Source organism: Doryrhamphus excisus, chromosome 9 (genome assembly GCF_030265055.1).
Source record: "Doryrhamphus excisus isolate RoL2022-K1 chromosome 9, RoL_Dexc_1.0, whole genome shotgun sequence".
In the NCBI taxonomy this organism is placed as follows: Eukaryota; Metazoa; Chordata; class Actinopteri; order Syngnathiformes; family Syngnathidae; genus Doryrhamphus; species Doryrhamphus excisus.
Genome location: NC_080474.1, coordinates 17895711 through 17914517, shown reverse-complemented (window position 1 = coordinate 17914517; position 18807 = coordinate 17895711). Strand labels below are relative to the sequence as shown.

General features: G+C 41.0%; 4 protein-coding genes across 15 annotated transcripts in view; 1 reads left to right on the top strand and 3 right to left on the bottom strand.

Moving 5' to 3' along the window:
* LOC131135579 (nck-associated protein 5-like) overlaps positions 1 to 3666 on the bottom strand; it is a 31502-nt gene extending 27836 nt beyond the window's left edge. For 3 of the 5 annotated variants that reach the window (XM_058081641.1, XM_058081644.1, XM_058081643.1), the window contains exon 1: positions 1611 to 3664. The gene's annotated coding sequence lies outside the window, so the exon portion shown is untranslated. Of the gene's footprint in view, positions 1 to 1610 lie in introns of all 5 variants that reach the window. The other 2 variants (XM_058081640.1, XM_058081642.1) reach the window with 2 other exon arrangements.
* A 32-nt stretch (positions 3667 to 3698) lies between these two features.
* On the bottom strand, positions 3699 to 8805 carry ftcdnl1 (formiminotransferase cyclodeaminase N-terminal like 1). 8 transcript variants are annotated; one of them, XM_058081649.1, is made up of 6 exons: positions 8061 to 8160; positions 7497 to 7615; positions 7195 to 7293; positions 6914 to 7069; positions 5742 to 5930; positions 3699 to 5613 (listed from the first exon to the last, which is right to left on the bottom strand). In XM_058081649.1, exons 2-6 carry the CDS (start codon positions 7609 to 7611, stop codon positions 5177 to 5179), a joined length of 996 nt encoding a protein of 331 aa, XP_057937632.1. In that variant the 5' UTR covers positions 7612 to 7615; positions 8061 to 8160; the 3' UTR covers positions 3699 to 5176. The 8 variants fall into 8 exon arrangements, with proteins under 8 accessions (XP_057937632.1, XP_057937634.1, XP_057937631.1 ...); XM_058081651.1 differs by lacking the exon at positions 8061 to 8160 and adding an exon at positions 7928 to 8047; XM_058081648.1 differs by lacking the exon at positions 8061 to 8160 and adding an exon at positions 7916 to 8060 and having other exon boundaries at positions 3700 to 5613.
* c9h2orf69 (chromosome 9 C2orf69 homolog) lies at positions 8792 to 9940 on the top strand. Its single transcript, XM_058082433.1, has 3 exons — positions 8792 to 8872; positions 9112 to 9350; positions 9463 to 9940. Exons 1-3 carry the CDS (start codon positions 8792 to 8794, stop codon positions 9938 to 9940), a joined length of 798 nt encoding a protein of 265 aa, XP_057938416.1.
* Positions 9941 to 12037: 2097 nt separating this feature from the next.
* On the bottom strand, positions 12038 to 18594 carry stk17b (serine/threonine kinase 17b (apoptosis-inducing)). Its single transcript, XM_058081654.1, has 7 exons — positions 18124 to 18594; positions 16000 to 16212; positions 15093 to 15231; positions 14243 to 14369; positions 13862 to 13910; positions 13497 to 13676; positions 12038 to 12399 (listed from the first exon to the last, which is right to left on the bottom strand). Exons 1-7 carry the CDS (start codon positions 18243 to 18245, stop codon positions 12165 to 12167), a joined length of 1065 nt encoding a protein of 354 aa, XP_057937637.1. The 5' UTR covers positions 18246 to 18594; the 3' UTR covers positions 12038 to 12164.
* Between the last annotated feature and the right edge of the window lie 213 nt (positions 18595 to 18807).

The window sequence follows — 18807 nt, the reverse complement described above, 5'->3', positions numbered from 1 at the left end:
AAGGGTGGATTTCGCCTTTTTGAGGTAAAGTGAGTTCATGCCCCAGGTGGGGGCACTCTAATCCTCACCTATGCTCATGACCGGGAAGTCTAGGAACTAGTTTAGTACTAGGGATGCTCTCATCCATCGGCCATCAATATCATCCATTTATTTATTTTCTACCGCTTATCCTCACAAGGGTTGCATGGGGTGCTGGAGCCTATCCCAGCTGTCTTAAGGCGAGAGGCGAGGTACACCCTGGACTGGTGGCCAGCCAATCACAGGGCACATATAGACAAACAACCATTCACACTCACATTCATACCTATGGACAATTTAGAGTCGCCAATTAAGTAAGCATGTTTTTGGAATGTGGGAGGAAACCGGAGTACCCGGAGAAAACCCATGCATGCAAACTCCACACAGAGATGACCGAGGGTGGAATCGAACTTGAGTCTCCTAGCTGTGAGGCCTGCATGGTAACCACTCGCCCACCGTGCAGCCTCTTATTTTATTTGGTTTTTTAAAATATTTTCCCCAAACCGCTCTTGAAAAAGATTGAGTCTTCTTATGTTCGGGTTGTCTGCGCGCTAACCACTCGACTGCCGTGCAGCCCCAATATTATCCAATTTCCCTAAAAAAATCACATGATTGGCATATTCCCAGTATGCTCCTCCCACTTCCTTCAAAATCAAAACAGCATTTGAACAACACTTGATGGAGTAAGGTGACTTTTGGAGGCTCACGGTCACTGCAGCTAACATGTGGCTAACACTCGCCCGTGTGTGTGACCGTCGGACGGCTAAAGGTTAGCAAGGCTGCTTGCAACATGGTATCAAGCCGTGTTCATTCAGTTAAAATTGAGACATGTCAGAAAACAAGGGAACAGTCCCAGACCGCCATATGACATAAATCGTTTCATAAAATAAAACACTAGCATGACGAACTGGGCCTAGCTTGTAAGCTAGCACTTATCCGTTGTATCGGTACAAGTATCATTCTTTTACCAATCAAACTCCTACTAGTTTTTAAGTATATTTAAAAATACTGCGTAGTTTTTTAATGAATGTGTGGTATTTGCTGACCCCTGTGTGACCTCTAGTCAAACTGTATGACCTTTGGGGAACAGGTGCCACAACACAATAATAAATACATAAATATAATAATTCATTGATTCATTTTCTACTGCTTATCTTCACATGCTGGAGCCTATCCCAGCTGTCTTCGGGCGAGAGGCAGGGTACACCCTGGACTGAATAAATATAATAATATAATATATAATTATATTGAGAATGACTGGGCTGAATCTGTCCACACAGATTTTGCAATTCAGGTTAATAAAAACAAATTTTCTTACCAAAACAGGTAAAGAGAGAAAAAAAAAACAGATTTCTTTCATCTGTTAAGTGGGAACAAACGCCAAATGGTTTCAGGGAGCAAAAAGACAGTAAATAATTGATTTGGGTCTTTGGTGTGTGCTTAGCCTACTTTCTACGCTCCTTTAGGAAGCACAGTTACTTGTTGCTCTCCATACATTAAACATGGATGAAGCTTTAACATCTGTTTGTTTCCTCTGCAAGAAAAGGTGTTTGGACGTGAAGCATAGTAAAAGCAAACGTCAGATATCCTACCTTGCTAGTGGAGACGGATGTCAGCAGAGGAATGCATGATGAAGCACATCCACGTCACATTCACAGAGCAGCGCAGCGACGAGCCTGGACTCCACAATCTGGGTCAGCGCCGCTGGATCCATTCCTCACCAGGGAGCAGGTAGCTGTGTCGGCGTCACAGGCCCCACGTGGATCTGAGCATCCTGTGAGCTCCACACAGGTCGAAAATCCATTAGGTTCTCACATCCACACGCGATGAAGAAAAAGGAAGGAGGAGAGGAAGAACCTGATCTGCACAAAGCATCACTGCCTCCGTGAAGGATTTCTCCTCCTCCTCTCTCCGCCTAATTGACTGCTTTATCGCTCTATTTCTGTCTTTCATGCTCAGCCATGTTTCCACCTCACTGCTCTCTCTCTCTCTCTCTCTCTGCTTCTCAGCTGTGTCTCTGTGCCCACAGGATGCTGAACATGTGTGGAGGGTGGGGGTTGGGGGACTGCAACCTTTATAGGTGGCATCCTATCGAATAGGTGCCACCGTTGGCGTACTCTTGGACTGTGCTGCCTTCAAAATCTATTATATATATGTTACAGAGATTATAATAAGAGATGATATTGAGTGGGAGTAAAATCAGAGATTCACGGCAAGCGTGTCTTTTTGTCCCCTTCCCAAGACAATTTGGTGACATTTGTCTCCATTGTATGACCAATTGTTGGAAGAAAATGTGCAGACACGGGGGTGGGTGTTGGGTGCGCAGAGATAGCAGCAGAGAGAACAGAGCGAGAACAGAGGGTTTGGTGTATTTATAGAAGGACGACGTGAGGAAATAAGCTCCTCTATTTCTATGCTCTGACACATGGTTGCATTTTGGATGATACGCTGCCAGGCTAAACCATATCAGAGAAATCCTATGCAGAAATGAAGTTTTGAAATAACATTGGTAACACAAACGATGCATTTAGTCAAGGCTTTAGTGCTCTATCAAGTAGATGTGACGACTTAATATTGAGGGCAAATTATGTGATAAAGACATTTTAAAGATGAATTGAATGTGTGTGCACTAAAATACCTTTGGGCTTATGCTGTGACCTACATTAAGCTTTGATGCTCACAAGCCTGACAGGCTTTGTGCATGTGTGTGTGTGTGTGTGTGCATCGTGCACAGAGTAAATACATTTGTGTCTCGGTGCAAAAAACAGAGGATGGAGATGGGAAGGAGATAATGTATGCATGAAAAGACGCTGCATGGCTGCCATGCTTGTGTGACTAAGAAACGAAGAGCTGGACGGCTTGCAAAAACCTGCTGAGAAAATGGCAGTACACGCACTGCATCATCTTAACTTCAATGCAAAAGGAAAACTACAATACATATTGCTAAAAATAACCAATTACCTAAAAATATCATCAATACTTCTCTACAAGAAACACTTATATGCTAGGACTACGTTAAAAAGCCATAGCATTTCAGTATGTGGAATCAAACTATGGAATGGATTGAGTAAGACCCTCAAACAATGCACAACGATGAGCCAATTCAAGAAACAATACAAGCAGTTGATGTTTGCTAAATACAAGGATGAAGAGTCTTGAACCAGTCATGATGTGCTATACATATCACTATATTGACACTTACTATGGTACCCATTATGTCATTGGATGCTCATATCACCTCGTACTTCGATACGTGACAAAAATAAAATAAAAAAAAACTTAAAAAAAAAATACTTAAACTATATTAGCGCCAGTTTCCACTTCCAGTGTATACGATCTTGGCTAACTTTAGCTACATTCAATAACGGCAATATCTGGCTACAAATTGAACTGCTCTTCATTTCGGAATTGGAGTCAGGGAAATAGTTCCTGGTTGACTCTAGAGTGTAAGTGAGTCTGCTCCTCCAGTGGGCATGGACACGGTGGCCGAAGGCTGCGGGGCCACGGTCAAGTATAACATATTCTACACCAGGCGTCAGTCCAAATTTGTGTGGCCTGGCCTGCGGAAGGATGTCACAGAGTGGGCAAGTGCATGTGTGGAGTGCCAGCTCGCCAAGGTCCATCAACACACTAGGTCACCCCTCCAACTATCCACACACTTGCTCACAATGGTGGCAATGGTGGAAGATTCCCCAGTCCTTCGACATGGTCTTAGCATTTCTGTCAGATATCACCTGAGACAGGTGACCACAATTTGTGTTGAGTTCTGGTTAGCATTGGTAAAGTCCTTGGGTGTGCATGTGTACCATACAACAGCCCACATAACAACCCTCCAATTGTGGGAACGCTTAAAGCTTTGCCTTTGACCGTTTGCCTTGGGTCATGCTCAGTTTGTCGAGGGGCCAAACACACCGCATGGCTGTTTGCACAGATGGAGCTCAGGTCGGCTTGTTTCGTTTTTGTAAAGCATGACCCCCACTGATCACCCCACTGATCCCCCATACGACTGTCCGTGTCAGGTGCTCCAGGGGAGTCTGAAGGGTTTTGTCAGATAAGATATGGGCGGAACGTGTAGTCAGGGGCACAAAACGACAATGAAGTTCCCCCTCCGTCTTTTCTACTGTCATCATGAAGACCTTATTATACATTGTGAAGATCCTATGATACTGTGCTGTCATCATAAAGATGGTCTTAGTCTTAATGCTCACCTCATTAGACTTTGTACCTACTCATTTTCAGTCAGGTAACAATGCTGATATTAATTTGATGTCTATTGAAATGTGTTAATGGACAAATGTTTATTCTAGAATATCATTTTCTAATACAACAAAGGCTGGTGGCTTGGGTTTTTTTTGTTTATTGCAGTATCATGTCACCCTCGTAAGGTCTTGTTGATCTACTTGTGACAGATATCCAAACTTCATAGTATAATCTGTCCTTCATAGTTATAGTCATTCATATTATTACCTTGCAGATATGTAATGCGAGGTAGATATGTAATGTTAGGTAGATATGTAATGTGAGGTAGATATGTAATGTGAGGTAGATATGGTAGATATGTAATGTGAGGTAGATATGGTAGATATGGAATGCTAGGTAGATATGGTAGATATGTAATGCAAGGTAGATATGGTAGATATGTAATGCTAGTTAGATATGGTAGATATGTAATGCTAGTTAGATATGGTAGATATGTAATGCTAGGTAGATATGGTAGATGTGTAATGCTAGGTAGATATGGTAGATATGTAATGCTAGGTAGATCTGGTAGATATGTAATGCTATGTAGATCTGGTAGATGTATAATGCTAGGTAGATATGGTAGATGTGTAATGCTAGGTAGATATGGTAGATGTGTAATGCTAGGTAGATATGGTAGATGTGTAATGCTAGGTAGATATGGTAGATGTGTAATGCTAGGTAGATATGGTAGATGTGTAATGCTAGGTAGATATGGTAGATATGTAATGCTAGGTAGATATGGTAGATATGTAATGCTAGGTAGATATGGTAGATATGTAATGCTAGGTAGATATGGTAGATATGTAATGCTAGGTAGATATGACAGAGATGTAATACTAGTTAGATATGGCAGATATGTAATGCTCGGAAGATATGGCAGAGATGTAATGCAAGTTAGATATGATATTTTGTATTTTCACATGCGCGTCTTACGTTGCTCTTTCCAAAACTCTGCAATCCCTTGAGACAGAGCCAACTCTGCCAAGCCCCTGCACTCCTGGGGAGTGAACCCCACCAAGGCGGTGCCCTTGGTGCCAACACCATGCCCCCCCGCCAGCTCTGCAACCCTGGCGGTGATGAGCGAAGCTGGAACGTGAAAGTATGGTTGCCCCCCAACGCTGAAGGACGGCCATGGTGTTGTTGCCGTCAATTGGCAAGGTGGACTTCCCTGCACGCTTTCCACATTGCATGCGATTTCCACAGCGCCCTCGTGAGGCAAGGCCAGCACTTGCACACCTGGAAGACCACCCGCTGTTGACTCCCGAATGGCTGAAGCAATGCTTTGTCCTATTTTTACATCTTGGGTGTCGATAGTGACGTTGCAGTTCATAACATAAGGACTGGCACCAACACCTGCAACACACAAGTTAGAGGCCAAGTTAGAGAAAATAAACCAATAGTATTCATAAACTTGTACTGCTGTACTGTTATTAAAAGAGCATATTAAAAATGACAAGTATACTGTTTGAGTTTAGACTCACCCGTGAGGCCAAAGGCTTTCTGTGGCAGAGGTCCCACATCAGGTCTGATACTACTCAAGTCTGGAGTCTTCTTGAACCATCCCATCTCCTTTCTCCTTTGAGCAAGCCCTCGCTGAAGTGGGGAGTCTGCCCAGCCAAACAGGAAGACACTTGTGCCCTGAACTCGCTCTGTGAGTCCCTGAGCAACAGCTTGGACCGCAGAAGGACAAAATCATGTTAACCCTTGAAAACGCAAGACGTGGGATACAGAGTGGAAAGACATTTTAAGTCAAGTACCGTATTTTCCGGACTATAAGACTCACTTTTTTTCATAGGTTGGCTGTTCCTGTGACTTATAAATAAAAAACTGTTTATGTTACATAAACACTGGACACCTTTTCTGTTCATGTTTATTTTTTGTGTAGCTGAATAACCATTGTGTTAGCATATCTTACACCTATTCAGCCTGTTCTCTATTCTTTTATTGTTAGAACTTGCCTTCCTAGAGGACGTAATGTCTGTTTTGGTCAAGTAGTTTGGAAAATAATTATTTTTATAATAATTACCGGCAAAAAGTGCGACTTATGTATGTTTTTTTTCTCCCTAATTATGCATTTTTGGCCTTGTGTGACTGATACTACAAGTCACTGAGTGACTTATAGTCCAGAAAATATGGTATGTGTACCAAAGGAGGATGTGCCGTACTTGGGCAAGGATCAGTACCAAATATACCAGACTTTTAGTGTGAATTATGGTACAATCGGCTCATTGTGAGTCCACCCTTTGGTCACTCAACCTGAGTAAAATGTATGTGCTACATATATATTTATCACTATATCGACAGTTACTATGGTACACATAATGTCATTGTATGGTCAGGTACATTATTTAAAAAACAACAACCTTAAACTGTATTATGGAAAGCAGGAAGTGAACAAATGTAACAGTTACTGATTGTAAAAGTACCAGATGGAGGGGTAGGATTTAATAATTTTTGATGATTGGATTTTGGACATGTGGAACTGTGAACTGATTATGGGATGCACTCAATTGGAATCTGATGCATGTTCAAATGAAATAAAACCATTACCATTACCATTACCAAATGCCCCATACTACACAAAGGTAATATCTGCAGTATCACAACAAAAAGTAAAGTAACTGCTTTCACACACACACACATGGTATCTCACCCTGAGCCTCTTTAGCACAGTGTTGGACTCCCACGTCCTGCCCCAGGGGGTAGATGGGTATGAGGTCCACAGCACCCAAACATGGATGGACACCCGAGTGTATGCTCATGTCAAACAGCTGGCAGGCTTTTTCACAAGCAGACAAAACCGCCTCCCCTGGAATCAAACATGTGTATTCTTTGTTATGCATCCACCCCCACAGAAAAGTCATTATGACAATTTCCGCTCGTTTGGTATTACGTGTCAACACACTCACTCGTATCTCATGGTTGAATACTTACTGATGGATTCAATACTTGCCACGATTGTGATGACAGAACGGTTGTAGTCGTGGTCGTTGAAGATGTTCAGTACAGTGGTCTCTTCTCTTCGACATCCTGCTTAATCAAGACAAAGTCTTTTTCAGGATCTCATCATATTTCCCAAACACTCACTAAATTTGTGAACACAAAATTGGACAAATGCTATACTATAAACATAATATTCTGTATAATATTTTGCTCTCTTTTGACAGAATAACATAACCCAGGACTCTTATACTAATGATGATGTGAAAACACTCCATGCTCTGATGTACTTGAACCTTCAGAGTTGTATACTGCAGCCATGGCCACCATGTCCACCAGGTCTTTCCTTCGAGCCTCAGAGACATTGAGGAGACACGCCACCAGACGTCTTCCCAGTGAAATGGACACCATGCTTCTGTAGAATGTCAGAACATAAGAAGTAGAAAAAGTGTCAATGACCAGTGAGCAAGCAGAGAGATACTTTGGATTCATTGTGCAATGCGACCTAGCTAACTAATGTTAGCTAACTAGCTAGCTAATGCATATTATCGCTACATAGCATATACAGTACACAATAGCTCTTTTCTCATGAAATTAGGCCTTAATTTCATGAGTCAATTACTCATAAAATCTACATTAATCCTTAAAATGCTTAAAAAAATATGAGAGTTTTACCTCGGAGTTACTGTCTTACAGTTGCATAAATTCAACATACGTTCATATTCACCGGTGCTGTCAATGTTAGGCTACTTATCAGTGGAGAGTTGAAAGTCCAATTGTCCGCCAACTAAATAACGTATCTCATGTTTGTTTGCTTGAAGGTCGAAAACATGTCATTAATAAAAATGTGACACACTTACTTCCTATGACATGAACTTGCTTCATAAGGTATGAACTTTGAGCATTCATACACACACCGCGATGAAAATATAGCAAAACAGCAATAGTCCAGTTGTAATACACCCTTCTTGTGTTTACTTGTGACCGTAATGTAAAAAGTGATTTAATTTGCAATATAACAGTTTAGGGTTAAGGGAGCGATATTCGTTTTTAATGTATTTGGCAAAATAAAACTATTAAGTTGTAGTTTTTCCTGGGCTTCAAGCCGTGAAGGAAAGTATAAGACAGTGATGATCTTGACAAGCTACACACTCGTACAGTCTCTTTGGCTAGTCAAATTTGACGTCACTGACATGCGCAGTAAGGATGTTTGGCGGCACTGTCATGTTTTTAATGACACAGCGCCTCTCTGTGGGCAAATAACATGACAATTATAATGACAGTAAAAATACATCGTCCGGTTTCATTTTGGATTGCAACACGCTGAGATGGTTAGCTGCAAAAAGACACCACACAAGGCTTTTATTCGTGTGGTGTTGGTGCAAAGTTACGGTTTGTCGGGGTGGCTAACGCTAGCTTGCAGAATGGCGTAAACGTCAAATGTTCCTACCTGGGTTTTCTTCTCCGATCTTCATCGTGACACTTGTTCGTCAAAGCGATGACTTCATCTGCAGGGCTCCATGCGTCCAGCAGCGGTCCAGATGGAAAAAAGATCCATAAATTGCTGGCTGTTTGTGGATCCACAACTAACATGAAGAACGACCTGCTGCTCCTTAGGCCTGATGGACCTCAGCTCAGCAAACATCTCGTCTTCTTCCATGGAGACATTCAGGTGAATACATGAATGATGTGTGCAATGCTTCACTAAAGTACCACATTGAATAGCTAGTTTTCATCCATGGAGACAATCAGGTGAATACATGCACCATCATTCATAGTGTTAGGTTGTATATGCATAGAATTTACCATTAATGTGTATTTTTAATGTTGTAGTTGGTCTTCTTAAGGGTTAAGGGTTTTGTGTGTATATTTAATGGGTGTGCCAAATGTGTCTTTCCTTGTGTGGTTCAGAACTTTCAGGATGAGATGGTCCTCCAGCCAGAGGGGGTGCAGTGGCTGTCCTGGAGTCTGGAACAAGTGGCTGTCACCCTTGGCCGTCGTTTCCCTCAACACCACATCTGGGTGGTGAGAGCCTCGCGCATGTACCTCCACAAGTTCAGCTGCTACCACAACTTTGTGGAGAGCAACATGTTTGGAGCTCCACAACACACGTCCTACTCGGCCAACGGTGGAGCTCTTCACCACCTCAGGTTCTTAAACTCTGTTTGGTACCACAACAATAGTAAAATATAATATAGGGATGTCAACTGTGGGTATTTTAATCTAATGAAGCAGATGTTTGAGTCCAGTATGTGCTTGCAGGGCCCTGCTAAGCCACGCAATGGAGCGAGCCGGCCTGCCAAACACTCTACATCCACAGGGAGGTGCCGCAACAATCCCGCCAGGGTTTTCTCTGACTGTAGTGGGCTTCAGTAAAGGCTGCGTGGTCCTGAACCAGATGGTGTATGAGCTGGCCGGTGCTCGGGCAGACCAGCACATGTGGGACTTTGTTAAAAGCATCTCAGACATGTTCTGGTTGGATGGCGGCCACCCAGGAGGAAGTGAAACCTGGGTGACAGACAAGCAGGTGCTGCACCAGCTGGCTGCCAGTGGAATTGGTATCCACGCGCACGTCACCCCGTATGAGGTGTGCGACCCCATGCGGGCCTGGGTCGGCCGTGAGCACAGACGCTTCATCAAGACCTTGGAGGAGTTTGGGGCCAGCCTCTTCCATAAAATCCATTTTGAAGATAAACCCCCCTGTATTGAAAACCATTTCAGGGTCATACAGGAATTCTGACAAAATAAGCACAAGTTGTCGTAAAGTTTGATGCAGGTCTACTAAAATATACTCACAGTATTGATACTACATTCGTTTGAAGGACAGCTTTAGACAATAGTCAGCAAAGGATCATGGGAAATCTCCAGAGAGCGTTTCATTCATTAATGATTTTATACGTTTTTGTTGAAATGATGGCTACATAAACCTGCACTAGATGTTCACTTTCACATCACAGTGATGCTCTGTCATCTTTTATTCCTAAATGTTACATTCTATGACTGAGTACATTTAGTTTTATGCTGATGTTATTACATCATTTGATTTTTTGACCATAGCAATGTTTTGTACACTTAATGCTAATTTAATTTATTTAATTAGAAAACTCTTTAATATTCATTCCGTGTCAAATCATTCCGTGTATTAAGTTATTTTTTCACCAGTCTTGACAACGTCTTAAAGTGTAAGTGGCAGTTGTTTGAAAATACCAATACCTTGTTTGTAATAATGGGTGCATTACATCTCTCCAAACCTTAAAACAAAGGGAGTCTTATTTTCTACACATCTTTAATGAGCTTTTTGCAAGTTTGATGCCTAAATATTAGCATGTGCTTGTTGACAGTACATTATGGATTAAGTTGTTTTCTTAAGTCATTACAAATACAATCAGATTGCTCATACATTAAATATAAAAATCCAAAATAAACAAACTTATCTCTGAAACATTTTGCTTGTGCTTATGGTTGTTTCATCTCTGACGCTTCATATCCTCCAGGAGACAAACGTGTCAATCAAGGGTGACGCCACATAGGTAGGAGATAGCATACACCACATAAATAGCAGTGTGAGTGGTCGTCGTGTTGGAGAATAATGCCAGCCAACTAAGAGTTTCATCATTCATGAACTGAAACAAGTCCTGTCCTGTTTTTTCCGATTGTGCTGCAACAGGATGAACAACTACGGGTAACATCCTCTGACAAGACACTTGTCAAAAGTGATGATGAGGTATTAGCAAACAGCAGAGAAGTCAAAAGCTTATTTCTTGACACGTTCGCAAAGCGCATTGGATAGACAAATATCTGGACAACAAGCTCGATCTGCTGTCGGCGATATTATATGTTAAATATGACACGACTATACACTAAGGCCTTTGAACCAAGTGCTGACAGCATTAGATGATTTTTAAAAAAATTAACATGGAATGTAGAAAAACAATGGAACGCATTAGAAAGGAGTGGTGTCATTTATTTCACACCACACCACGGCCTTGTACCTGTTTACCAGTTCACCCACATGACGTCACCAGCATCTACTTCCTTCTAGAACCACTTTCCAAGCGACACACTCGTCATTCCACGTCCACTTAAACTTCCCAGCACCACATAAAAGCATCTTTGCTCCCAACCGTCCAACGCCAACACCACCTTTCTCCGCACCTTAAACGGCATGTGCTATCGCACATGAACGACACACAAATCATATCAAACAAGTCCAGCACATAAATAAAAATAATCAACGATAGAAATGAAAGGTTGTGTGTCAAAGTAGCAACTTAATCATTGCGGTAAGATAAAAAAAAAAATGTAAGTGCTAAATCATCTTCCCTTTCTGCAGGCTGACAAGAAAGGAACTCTTGCTTCCAGTTTGCTAGAAAGACAACGTGCACGCTGGCATTATTAGTAGCTATCAGACAAAAAAAACACAAAGCACGTCCCAATGTTACAATTTGATAACCTGAGAATTGGATTAACAGTGAAAATAAAGGCTTGACACTTCCCTCCCCCCCCCCCCCAAATGGTAGCTAATCTTCAACTGGAATCAATAAAATAGTTTTTCTCTAAAACCCTGAGCTAAATGCTCCAAACATTGCATATACATGTGGCACTCTTGAATGTGAGCTAATACAGCAAGTACTGTACGTACTTAAGATGGACAGGTTGACAAATAGAAACGTAAAGACTGAACATGCAAGCGAGGGCAGTGTCGCACGCCCATATATGCAACTATTAAGATGACGCATGGAGGCAACTTCATATAACAAGGATGGCAAAGAGAGAAGTCGTGCCCACGAGTCCTCATCCATACAAAGATAATAAGCAGCTAAACAAAGACACGAGATCAGTGTTGACCGATCAATAAGCTGATTATCTTTGGCTTGTGTTAATCTTGTAATTAAGTATAAATAAGGACTCTTGCAGTCAACTGCTGGTCGTTTGGAAGCTTAAAATCCATTTAAAAAAGGGTTTCATAAGTCACCATCTCCAAGAAGCGGCTCCTCGTCCAAGCGAAACTTTTTAGCATGAGAATGCGGCGACTCCAGGAAGTTCTCCTTGTCCTCGGGGTCCTCGGGTGGAGCGGCCCACTTGGTGCCGCAGCTCCGCTCGCGGACGGCGCGGGTCGAAGTGGGCTCGGGGCTCACGCACAGCTGCTGCTGCCATAGCCAGGGGTGGCTTATACACTCGGCAGCGCTGGGTCGGTCTCTGTGGTCATAGCAATGTAGAACATTTACAGGCTAGAAGGGTCTGTCCAAGCCACTGAATGCACGACAATGAAATCACTATATACAATTTCGGGATGCCTAACAACTACTGTATTTTCTGGACTATAAGTCGCTCCGGAGTATAAGTCGAACAATGCCAAAAATGCATAATTTGGTAGAAAAAAACATACATAAGTCGCACTGGAGTATAATCACATTTTTTGCGGGTAATTTATTTTACAAACTACTTCACCAAAACAGACATTACATCCTCTTGGAAGGCAAGTTCTAACATTAATAAAATAATAAAGAACAGGCTGAATAGGTGTAAGATATGCTAACACAATGGTTATTCAGCTACACAAAAAATAAACATGAACAGAAAAGGTGTCCAGTGTTTATGTAACAAACATCGCTCTGGAGTATAAGTCACAGGAACAGCCAACCTATGAAAAAAAGTGCGACTTATAGTCCGGAAAATACGGTGTTTGGACACTCACATGCGGCTCCCAGCCCCTAGAGTGCACCTCTGCAAGTTATTCGATGATTGTTATGATGCACTGAGTCAGAGTGTATGTATGTGTAACGGTTTGGTACAGAGGCATACCCATTTCCCACATGGCAGACATTAAATGGGGCCTTATCCACGGGCAAAACTATGTTTGCTATCGCACTGAGGTGTAACTACATACTGTACTTATAGCTTACACATACATAAAAATGAGAGCACTTTTGTGAAGAGAAGAGGAATAGAACAACAAGTGATGTCCTCTACTTGTGATTCTCATCTTTTTCAAAAGTGTCATTCAAACATATCTTCTACTGAAGATTTAAAAGCAAAGGCATTGAACAAAAAGTGAAGATGAGGAGATGTGCCTTAATTGCTACTTTCAGGCACATTCTGAGAAGTAAACTCCCTGTGGTCAACATTCGGTGTGGTTGTGGACTTCCTGAAACCCAATGGAGTCGCTGTAAAATAAAGCTGGAATGCTCTGAGGGCAGATCCAGTCCTTTAGTGCCAACTCTCCACTGAGACTTGATTCCAAAACAATGGCTTGAGAGTGCTTCTATTCTGGGATATTTTTTGTTTTTACTCACTCAGGCGCTTTGACCAACAGTTTGCGGATGAAGTCTACAGCCAGCTCAGAAACCCTGGAGAAAGCGTCCCTGCTGTAGTCCACATTGACCTGGGACACATTCAGGTAAGTCTCCTGCTTGTCGTCGCCAGCAAACGGCGATTCGCCCGTGACCAGCATGTAGGCGATGACGCCCACACTCCTGAGAAAAATACATGTGCAATAAAACACTGTCAAATGTAACGGAATTCCATGAGACAACAATTTGCTCTCCGCATACTTGACAAGACATCTCAATAAAATCAAAACACTGTTTTGCAACATTGTGCTTCATTCACGATGACAATCATTTCTATGAGTTTGCTTGCTTTGAAAGGACACACTCACCAAAGGTCGGTTGCTGTTGTGATAGGCTCATAATTGAGGATTTCTGGAGCTGAGTGGATCAAAACAAACAAGTCAATAATGAATGAAGAACAACAAAAAAAGAATGCATGCAAATTCGAAGGAAATTCTTTCGTGATGTGTGCGCTTCTATTGCTTCGTGTTGTCAGCAGTGTCTGGATCAAAAGGAACATCAGTTTGAGAACAGGCTAAGACAAAGCAATAAAATCATGTTTGTAAATGCTATTACATTTTGAAAATTGAACGAATTATAATACACTGTACACTTTGTACAGTACACACACACACACACACACACACACACCAACAAAGTATTGTTGCCTGTGAAATAGTGAGGAGTTAAAGTACATTTCATGGCCTTACCCACATATTCAGGTGTGCCAAGAATCTCTCTGAGTTCACCAACCGCACCCAATTTGCGTGCCAGACCAAAGTCTACAATCTTTATGTCCCCTGGAGGAGACAGGCTTGTCAGGAGAATATTCTGGGGCTGAGAAACACATACAGGAAACCCAGAGTGAACATCATGGTGAAAGGACAAAGGTCCGATAGTTGGCGCCAATCCTTTTATGACCTTTTTTTAAATTTGTGTCATGAGATTGAAAAACGTTCTAAAGGAAGTTAGTACAATATTTTGGCCAAATCAAACTTGCACACTTATGTTTCTAATAAAGGAGAATGTACAATGTTTGGGTCAGTAAAGAACTTTTACTATTTAGAGGGTGAAACTACTATAAAAAACGAAATGCACCCACAACTGAAGCTTGAAATGCTTTGAGTCAAAATATAAACTGTATTTAAAATATATATCCCCTCAACTCCACTAAGGTGATGTTTAACCCTACACCATGTCAGTCAAAGATACTAAATTGTTATTTTTGTTTGCTTTTTAAACATACAGATACAAAATGTGTCTTTTTGACATGTGTACTTGAAGAATAAAAATGAGTACATTTAAAATATAGCAGTATATACAGTGGTGAGAAAAAGTGTTTCCCCCCTTCATGATTTCTGAAACATTTACGTGTGACAAACATGCAAAAAAAAAAAGAAATCAGGAAGGTAGTAAACACTTTTTCATACCACTGTAATTAAGTATTGGTCTTGATAAGCAGGAAGTTATCTATACCAATAACTAATATATTCCCTCCACTCCAGCTATTGTATATACAGCATGTATATGTATATATACAGTATATGAGTGTGTGTCCACCTTGAGGTCTAAGTGCACGAGGTTGCTCTGGTGGAGGTGGTGAACTCCCTCCAGCGTTTGCCTGATCAGACGGGTGAGTTGAGGCTCCGGCAGCAGCTCGTCAGACACACAGTGGTCAAATATCTCTCCACCCGCTGCACTGGTTAGGAGGAAAAGACAAAAGAAGGTTTTAAAATCAGACTACATCTTTACAAACAACAGTTTTAACCAACAAGCTCAGATGTTAGCTTCTCACGGTTTGTGGGTTGATCAGTGTTTCCCAAACAGACATTTGAGAGACACACTGATATAGGTAAATCTACCAAACATTTAGAGAATTAACAATGCAAGAAGGCACCTCAGACTGTGTGTCTACTTATTTTCCAGTTACAAAATAAAATATAATATATAAAGGCTCAACTGCCAGTGTCTTCACTCTGCTTAGTGAGCTCCACAATCAGAGAAATCACACCAGAGTTTGTTTGAAATGAAACAAACCAATCAAGTGACGGCAGGATCGTTCCTGCATGAACAGCACTTCCTAATGAGCAGGTTGACTGTTTGCATTAGTATTTGTAAGAACATGTATTCAACAGCACTTTTTATGAAGAAAGGAGCAATATGAAAGCAAAATGGACTCAAACACACACCATTGGAAAAACACCGAAACATGTCAGCCGCTTATTGATTTCGTAAAGAAAGTTAGATAAATAACTTGTGTAATAGCTTTGAGTACAAGGTGTGTATTATTGAAAGGTCAACAAATGTCACCCAAGAACAATAACTGTGTATTCAGAGCATTCATAGGAACTTGCTTTAGTTTCTGTTATGATGGCAACAACATGAAGCTATTTGGACAAATTAAATGTTTGTTCGTGTGCAGTAAAAGCCGCATAACCCACAGAAAGATGACCTTGAGTGAACTCACTATTCCAGCACTAATACAATGTCGTGATCTGTCTCGTAAGCAGCATGCAAGTTGACCACTCTGGGGTTGTTTCGGGCCATCTCCAGAACCGCCATCTCATGGATCACTTCAGCTCGACAGTCACGACCCCGCCTCCTTTTTCGTAGAAACTTGGCAGCGAACACCTTCCCCGTGGATTTCTCCATGCAGTGTTTGACCACTGCAAACTTGCCCCTTAAAAACAACAAAGGACATAGAGTATACATAACAGTCAAAGTCAAAAAGTCAAAGCCAAGCATCGGGGCTTAGAAAGAAGTTGGTGTCTATATTGCTCCAACTTGTTTTTTTTCACCGTGGTTGAGGTGCAACTATAATATCAACTAAAAGCACAACATGACTACAGAGTCGCAGTGGCTCTGATTTTACTTTTCTTTTTTTTACTAAAGTGACTTGCGGGATCCTATAAATCAAATTTGCTTCAAACTCATTCAATTAATAACAGTTCCAATAAAGAATTATTGTAACAATAAAGGTTGCTATGATCTGGTTCCAACAGAAGAAGTGGCTCCAACACTCCCATGTGAGGAAGAGAACATTGTGACACCTATCATCTGTACTGCACCTCAGGACATCCTATGTTGCAATCGCATACACAACATGTGAATAAAACTGGGTGAGGCCACTTCTCCTTTTTCAATTCTGAAGATCATGTGCGTTCACATTAGAGCGATAACAATCAATGATTAATTTTGGCATTAAATTAACCATTATTTTAAATTATAAATGTTATGTGGTTTTCAAAAAACACTATTTGTGTCAGGTTCATATTGAATAGGTCTGATAACTTCCATCCATCCATTTTCTATTATCCTCACTAAGGTCAAGGGGGTCTGCTGGAGCCTATCCTACGCTAATCGGCCCTGGTTCACATCCCTGACAATTAAATCTAAACACCAGAGCTATATAGGCCAAATGTCAAGACAAATAGGATTTATTTTACATTTATGTTCATTGTAGTTGTTATTCATCACGCAACAAACAAAGCCAGACATAGACATGATTAATTTTCCAAAAATATCACATTAGAAGGTACATAGCATTCCACAGACAGTAGAGGCTCAGTTTACATCATGAATTCCTTCCAAAATGTCAGACAGAAACTAAAACGTACAAAAACCAAGGCAATTTGTCCCATAGGAAATACTGTTAATTCAATTAATCAATTTCAAATACCCCAAAATATTAACAAAATATGTATTATTTTTATTATTATTTTTATTATTATTATATTTAATAACAAAATAACATACATTTTTATAGGGAATTATGATCATGTTACATGCAAAAAATAATATGAATGACAAACAGATGGAACTTATTGTTGATGGCAACACACACACACACAGATATTGAGCATGTGTAACATTCAGTCAATGTATGACAGATTAGATCGGAAAAACACACCGTGGTCATCATGCCCACTGGCAAACATGACACACATATCATATGTCCTTATTACTTCAACAGTTAGTATTTCAATGTTTGCCTACTGTCATTATAGACATGTATTCCACTAAAATCATGGCCCATAATTTCTTTAATGATAGCAAAACAAAATGTCATACAGTATGTGTAAGCATTGTCCAGTATGTATAATAACATGTATTAATAATAATTTGTGTATTCATGACAGACTATAAATGGTTAAAACAAACAGGGTAAACGTGAAAACTAGTATTGTATATATTGTGAAGTTGGATTACATATTGTAAACTGAAAAACTGGCATTGTGCCTGTTGTAAATCTAAATTACAGGTTGTTAATGAAACAGTAAAACTATCATTATATTTGTGGTAAAGCTGCATTGCAGGTAGTTAATAAAACATGAAAGCTCGCATTGTACGTGTATCTGTATTGTACTGTTACATTCCAGACTGTGACCTAGATTTTCACTATTGTAATGTGCTGTTGTTTGTGCTGTTGTAATGACCCATAAAACAGTATGGCTGTCGTCAGACTGTAACTTTCAATAACGTCTTACTGCTCATTTTTAATTCTAAATAAATTATATACTGATAGCTTTGGCGACTTAAAAAAGTAAATAAGTTAGATCGAGACACATTTAGGCCTAAATGGAGGACTCACCTTCCCAACTCTCCGGTGACTTCGAACACACTGTCCAGCGGTTCTGTGCTGATCGGTGTCTGGATTTCGGCGAGCAGCCCAGCCGACAGACCGCTGCGACTATCCAGCCGCCTCCGAGACATCTTCGTCTCAGGGAGCTGTGTATCCCGGCAGCTGTCAGACACCCGAACCGGTCGCGAGTGGATGAAATATGGCCGGCAAAAGTAACAGAGCTAACGGAAGCTAACAGGAGCTAACATAGCGAGTTGCTAGCTCGACGGCTTGCAAAGTGACTTTACAATCGACGTCCTCAACTTAACGGGTGAGGAGGTGCTAACACAGAAATCCCAAACATAAGGACGCATTCCTATATTTAGTAGAGCAAGCAAACCTAGCCTACATGTGGAAAAATTTCCATCATTTTTTACATCCTTCGGCTTGACACTTTCTCGACACGTCACTGCAGTACACATGCGTACTTCTGTTTAGTGCCATTCAACTTCAAATGTGTATAACAACGTCAATGGTCGGCTCACGGAGCACTTCCGGTCCACTACAGATATTCTTCCAGCCCTCATAATAAAATGCCATTAAATCTATAGCGGGTGGGTCATTTTATTATGAAAATCCGTGACGTCCTATATTAGCACTGATTTCCTTGAACTTGATTTGCATCAGTGAAGTCGCTGATAATTTGCCAGCAAT

Coding starts and splice junctions, on each gene's coding strand:
- c9h2orf69 (XM_058082433.1), top strand. CDS start 8,792: ATGAAGAACGACCTGCTGCTCCTTAGGCCTGATGGACCTCAGCTCAGC. Junction 8,873..9,111: donor TCTTCCATGGAGACATTCAG/GTGAATACATGA, acceptor TGTGTGGTTCAG/AACTTTCAGGATGAGATGGT. Junction 9,351..9,462: donor GGAGCTCTTCACCACCTCAG/GTTCTTAAACTC, acceptor ATGTGCTTGCAG/GGCCCTGCTAAGCCACGCAA.
- ftcdnl1 (XM_058081645.1), bottom strand. CDS start 8,793: ATGTTAGTTGTGGATCCACAAACAGCCAGCAATTTATGGATCTTTTTT. Junction 7,616..8,650: donor GATCGGAGAAGAAAACCCAG/GTAGGAACATTT, acceptor GACATTCTACAG/AAGCATGGTGTCCATTTCAC. Junction 7,070..7,194: donor GGCAAGTATTGAATCCATCA/GTAAGTATTCAA, acceptor GTTTGATTCCAG/GGGAGGCGGTTTTGTCTGCT.
- stk17b (XM_058081654.1), bottom strand. CDS start 18,245: ATGTCTCGGAGGCGGCTGGATAGTCGCAGCGGTCTGTCGGCTGGGCTG. Junction 15,232..15,999: donor ATTGTATTAGTGCTGGAATA/GTGAGTTCACTC, acceptor CCTCCTAACCAG/TGCAGCGGGTGGAGAGATAT. Junction 13,911..14,242: donor TGGCACACCTGAATATGTGG/GTAAGGCCATGA, acceptor TGATCCACTCAG/CTCCAGAAATCCTCAATTAT.